A 5,839-nucleotide genomic window follows, 5' to 3' on the forward strand; every position below is an offset into this window, starting at 1 on the left:
TGGTGTCCACAAGATGGGCTCAGCTCTCAGGAGGCCTCCACCACCGTGAGCTGTGCTAAATGCTGTTACAGCACCTTTTAAACTCAGCCCCTCACATCATCCAGAAACCACCAGAACGTCCAAGCCCAGGCAGAGTGCAGAGACGGCAGGATGGCATTGAGGGCGTGGGGCCACTTGGCCCCGGAGACCAGTGGTCTTTAACCTTTGACCTCACGAATGTCGGTCTCACCAGTCAAACACAGGGTGGAACATGGGAACATTTATTGAGACAAATTGACTCACGTAGTTTTGAAACAAACCCTGCCTTCTAACCCTAGTTTCCAGAGTCACTGTTTACTCGCTTGGTACAATTTTCCCCATATTGTTCAGATTTCATTTGCAAATAAACTGAAAACAATTAGAACCCGAAGAGCTAGAGAGATGTGATTTCTAAATGCCCTGCCTCTGCCACCTAAGTGGATGGAAACGCAAGAATGGAAAAAATATGCCTCCAGCCCGAACACGTTCCCTCCATCAGAAACAGAGCTTCTTACATAATCAGACAACAGATAGACTCAGGCTTCATCACACCAGAAGGCACAAATCATTTCAGTCCAAATTTGCCCTGATTTGTGTCCTGTTATTAGAGGTGTATGCAGGCAGAGAAGCAGTTCAAAGGGAGCCTGTTAGCACCTGACATGTCAAGTGCGATCCAGGATCAGGGGTGATATGAACTCAGTCACATTTGAATTTCAGCAGGAGAGGGAAGGAGAATTGTTAACACGCACGAAATTCCTAAACTGACACCTGACCCTCCCCCGCTTCCACACTACACACGTGTGATACCTTCACGGTTCAAGCTGCCAGGTATTTAAAGAGAAGGTTGACAACTACTTGCTAAGATTCCAGTCCAGTCTTCCAGGAGGGTGGGGGTCCTGCTTTCCATGGTCTCCTGGCTCTGAGGATGGTGGTCGCTGCCAGTGTCCAGGGGCCTCATCAGCATCAGCAGTCTGTCCCCGGCGTCGGACTATGGGAACAAAGGGCAACACATTGGAAGCTGCTGACCCGGGGCCATGTCATCTGGACCCTGGGCGTGGGGACACGGGGCAGGGTGGCACCCCCAGAGGGCACATGTGGGCCTCGAGGTGATCCCAGGGGGGCCCGAGCCTACCCCTCATCTCTGCCTGCTGCGTGCCATGGTCACTGCCGCCCCTACCCCGCCCCCGTGCCTGCCACACTCCCCCCGGGCGACCCAGCCTCCTTCACCTGTAGGGGTTCTCCATGGCTCTGCTCTCAGCCCGCTCGGGGACCCAGGCGTAGCTGTCCGCTGCGCTCTGCGGCTGCTGCTTCTTCTCCTCCTTCTTGGCCCTGCGCTTGCGACAGACCAGCAGCCCTAAGGCCAGAGCTAGCAGGAGCAGGATGGCCACCACGGTGCCAAGAATGTAAAATAAGAGCAGCTGCTGTCCGTCTGTGCCCTGCTCGCTCTGCTTGGCTGTGAAATCCTCGCCTGCAGACTCCCTGTGGCCGGTGGTGGCTGTGGGGTAATGGGTGCTGGGCTCCATCCAGACCCCAGGCGTCGCACTGGGGGCCAGCATCTCCGATGGGGGCAGGGAGGTGGGGACCCTAGCTGGGAGGGAGAGTCTCCTGTTGGAGGGCACCACTGTGGAGGTACCCTCAGGGTTGTCCCCGCTGCGACTGGACACGGTGGCAGAAGACTGGAGCTTCCCTTCTCCATTTCCCGTGTCTTCCCTAAGGGGAAACCCGGTCGGTGGTCCCAGTGACGTGTGCCCCCCAGTGCAGGAGACGCCATTGGGGTCCAGCTCCCAGCCCGGCAGGCAGCCACAGCGGAAGGACCCCTCCGTGTTGAAGCACAGGCTGTCGCAGAGGCCCCCCTGCTGGACTTCACACTCGTCCACGTCCAGGCACTGGGTGCCGTCCTCCTCAGCCAGCTCGTAGCCCTCCTCGCAGGAGCAATAGAAGGAGCCCTCGGTGTTGGTGCAGCTCTGGGCGCAGGGCGAGTGGCCAGGGGCACACTCGTCCACATCCACGCAGGCCCCCTCTTCAGGGCCGCCAGGCTCAAAGCCCACCCAGCACTCACAGCGGAAGCTCCCAGGGGTGTTGACACAGTCCTGGGCACAGGGGTTGTCCCGGCACTCATCCACGTCCACACAGTCCCGCTGAGTCGAGTCCAGCTGGTAGCCTGGGGGACAGTGGCACGTAAAGTCTGTTCCGAGGGACCCGGGGAAGCACGTGGCCTCCCCTCCGCACGGGTTGGAGCTGCAAGGGTTCCGAGAGGCGCAACTGACCAGGTCGTCCAGCAGCCGGAACCCTGGCCGGCAGCCGCATCGGAAGGAGCCATCCCCACCCTCGAAGCAGTCCTGCTGGCAGCCTCCATTGTTGAAGTCGCAGCCGAACTTGGGGCTCACACAGAGGGGCCCTGAGCTGTCCCAGTCAAACTCGCTGGGGGCCTTCTCCTTGCACAGGAAGTAGTGCTGCCTGCCCTCATTCCCGTCCTCACAGGCCACGGTGGCCATCGAGGCAAAGGGCACGGCCTGCAGGGAGGAGCTGGTAGCCTGGAAAGGGGTCGTGTAGTTCACCTGACCCGGGCCCCCCAGGGTCAGCGGCCGGCACATGCCTTTGAAGCTGAACTTGCACACAAAGCCCTCGATGTTCATCCCAGGAAACCCGGAGTGCCCACAAGGACCATCGACCCACTTGGAGAGGCTGCTGGCCAAGCCCGGCACAGACAGGTCCAGAATCAGGGACACGCAGCGCCTGTGGGTACAGGTGCTCCTAACTTCTTTGTACCAGTTGTTGTACTGTGAGTCCTCCCCATCGCCCAGCCAGCTGAAGCCCTTCAGAGGTAGGCTGCTGTCCGAGCAAGTGCCTTTCTCTCGCTGGAGCCCAATCCAGAATTTCGGGCGTTCTTGCAGGGGCGGCCCCAGCAGCAGGAGCTGGGTCAGGGCACCCTGGATGTGCCAGGCTTCCTCCTCACTCTTCACCGTGGCCAGATTGCCCCCTTTCTTGCTGCAATGGAGCTGGGCATCCTCCGCACTCAGCTTGTGCCTGTGGGCCGTGTAGCAGGCAGACCCTGCGCAGACCACGGCCTCCCAGTCAGTGGTGTTCTCTGCCCGGGACTGGATCGACAGCAGCAGCAGCAGCAGCAGCAGGCCAGCGGAACTGGCCATCGTGGCCTCTGTGTCCCTCTGGGTGGGAGGCTGACGCCCCGGCGGTGACAGCGGCAGCCCAAGCTAAGCTCCGAGGGGAGCCGAGGGCTCAGACGTGGGCGCTCCGTCACAGAGAAGGACACAAAGGCTGAAGGCTTTCCGCGGCCCCCTGACCCAAGGCGCATCCTGCCGCTGCACTTCTTATTCCTCACCGGATACAGGGGCTTCCTGTGCTGAATAGCTTCTGACTCCTGCAGCCTTCATCACGGTTTTGTTGTGCATAAAAGGAGCCAGGCAACGTCGCTGGGTGCGGGCTAAGGAAATGCAGCGGCGATGGGGGTGGGGAGACGTTTGTGGCTTGCATGCACCAGCGCCTTTATTTGGGGGTCCCTCCTCCTTCCATGTGAGGGCACGCCGCGGAGTGAGTAGAGATTTGGAGGGGGCCAGGAACTTGAGAAACTCACTTCATAACCCATAATAAAATTCCACTTTGGTTTGCAAACAACCAGAAGAGGAAAAGAAAAAAAATCCTCAGACTTGAGACACGACGGTTATAATTTTCAGCCTTTTTTAGAAGCAAACTGGACTCTCCTTTTGCGCGCTCATGTTCCCTTTGGCTTTGAGAGTCTTTTTTCTCTTGTGTCCCCTCATCGTGAACTTTAAATAGATAGGCAATTTTAAAATAGGAACTGGGCCGTGGGAATGTCTGAGTTTCTAACACAATGCCAAGCTCCCTCCTTGAGAACGTTAAACTCAATTGGGTGAAATTTGGCAGTTTTCAGGGTTTTGTAGCGCAAATGCTGTGTTGTGATGTGGCAGCTTCGCAGAAAGCATCATAAAGGAAAAGATGAAAATGTCTTTGACCTCACAGGCCGAGACTTGTGCGCCTGTTTTTCCTCAGCTCAGGGTTACCGGAAGGGTGGGAGGTCTGAGCCCAGAATCCATCCAGGCCACGGCTGACCTCCTTCCGCACAGCGACTCACAGAGGCCCTTGAAGAGTTCTTTTCCTGTGATGACAGTGTTTTCTGCTCACTGAGACTGTCACCAGTTGGGGTCCCCAAGAAGTAGAGCCCAGACAAACATTTGGGATACGCAGTTTATTTGAGAGGGGAGGAGTGAGACAAGGCCAAGGAAGCGGGCAGCACTGGGTGACGCTAAATTGAGCAGGTGACCTGGGGCTCCAGCTGGAACCCTCAGGAGACCTGCAGACCACACATCCGTCTCCCCAGAGAAGGGAGGGGACTGGACCCTCCCCCTTTGGCTCCCCCTACCCACGGGCACCCATGACTCTCGGCACTCTGGGTGGATGGTGAGGACCCAGCCCCCAAAGGGAGCGCTCAGTGGAGAGTGGCAAACCTCCGAGTGACTGAGATGGGACACCAGCTCTCCTCAGAGCTTCCAGTAAGGTGTCGTGGGGGTTGGGAACTCAGGGGCTTCAGCCTCCACAAGGGATAAAGCACTCATCTCAGACTCTAGACAGAGAGCCCTCAGGGGGTGCTCCTTGCGTTCTTTTTATTTTAATCAGATGTTTGCAAGAGTCCAGAGATGCTTTCTTAGAATCCATTGAGTTCTCCCTGTGCTCTTTAGTGTCTGTGGAGATCCATCCACCCACCCACCTATCTATCCATGCAGTCATCCAACCATCCACCCACCCACCCATCCATCCATCCATCCATCCATCCATCTTTTTATCCATCTATCCATCCATCTACCTAACCATCCATCCACCCAAGCAATGTTGATTAAGGCCTTATTGTGTACTGGGCTCAGCACTGATATTCTAGGAGAAAACTCCTGCCTTCATGACCTTTGACATCCCTTAGAATGGACAGATTTGAACATGTTGAGCAGTTTTAGTGGTGACAGGTACCTCAGGGTGTCAGGAGAGATCCTTGGGATGGACACTTGGGACTGGCTCCTCCGGGAAAGAATGGCAACGAAGCTGGAATTTAAAGGAGGAAAAGATAAGAGCGGAAATGGTGTTCATGTGGGGGAATAGCATGTGCTAAGGCCCCGGGGTGGGAGGCCCACAACCTTGTTAAGGAAGTGAAGGAAAGGCGGTCCTACGAGAGCCTGAGGAATGGATAGGAGGACCTGGGGAGGGGAGGAGCCCTGAGAGCCCAAACAGTGACAACTTGACTTTTATCTGAAATCTGTGGGGAAGCACTGAAGGGCTAAGACCTTCATGTGGCAGCCCCCCACCCTCTGTGCAGAGAGACCCGAATGATGTGTGAGGACCTCTCAGCAGGCAACCATGGTTTCAGGCTCAGATGGAGCTATATTGTTCCCCTTTTCATAGAAATAGAGCAGTTATAAACATCTCTACAAAATGAAAATGAACAAAACTAAAGAACAAATGAAGAATGAAAGCAACACTCTGTGCCACTGTGTGAGCTACTGCGCTGACCCTCCTGGGTACACTATCCCACGTGTGCAAAACCACATGAGGACACACCCCGCCAGGGCTGGTTTGTGAGTTTCCAGCTGTTTAAAGGGACAGAACACATCTACCCCTGGTTCAAATCCCACTCTGCCCCTCACGAGCTGTGTGGCTTTAGATGAGCTGTGGGACCTCTCTGTCCATGTATGAGAGTCCATAGCAGTTCCTCACATCTCCAAGGGGCTCTGTGAGGGCTCCAGGGGCTCACATCTGGGCAGGGGATTTGGGGGGAGGAGTCACTGCCCCACCAGTA

At 56.3% G+C, this 5,839-nt stretch overlaps 1 protein-coding gene across 1 annotated transcript; it reads right to left on the reverse strand.

The window, feature by feature from the left end:
- Positions 1–244: 244 nt before the first annotated feature.
- On the reverse strand, positions 245–3,881 carry CD93 (CD93 molecule). The gene is made up of 2 exons (XM_061436401.1): positions 1,246–3,881; positions 245–1,006 (listed from the first exon to the last, which is right to left on the reverse strand). The coding sequence occupies exons 1-2, from the start codon at positions 3,165–3,167 to the stop codon at positions 982–984; spliced, it is 1,947 nt and encodes a 648-aa protein (XP_061292385.1). The 5' UTR covers positions 3,168–3,881; the 3' UTR covers positions 245–981.
- Between the last annotated feature and the right edge of the window lie 1,958 nt (positions 3,882–5,839).

This window comes from Bos javanicus, chromosome 13 (assembly GCF_032452875.1).
Source record: "Bos javanicus breed banteng chromosome 13, ARS-OSU_banteng_1.0, whole genome shotgun sequence".
NCBI classification, from domain to species: domain Eukaryota; kingdom Metazoa; phylum Chordata; class Mammalia; order Artiodactyla; family Bovidae; genus Bos; species Bos javanicus.

Excerpts from the sequence above, each read along its gene's own strand:
- CD93 (XM_061436401.1), bottom strand. The coding sequence starts at position 3,167 with ATGGCCAGTTCCGCTGGCCTGCTGCTGCTGCTGCTGCTGCTGTCGATC. Across the intron at positions 1,007-1,245 it reads GCCATGGAGAACCCCTACAG|TCCGACGCCGGGGACAGACT; the intron begins GTGAAGGAGGCT and ends TTGTTCCCATAG.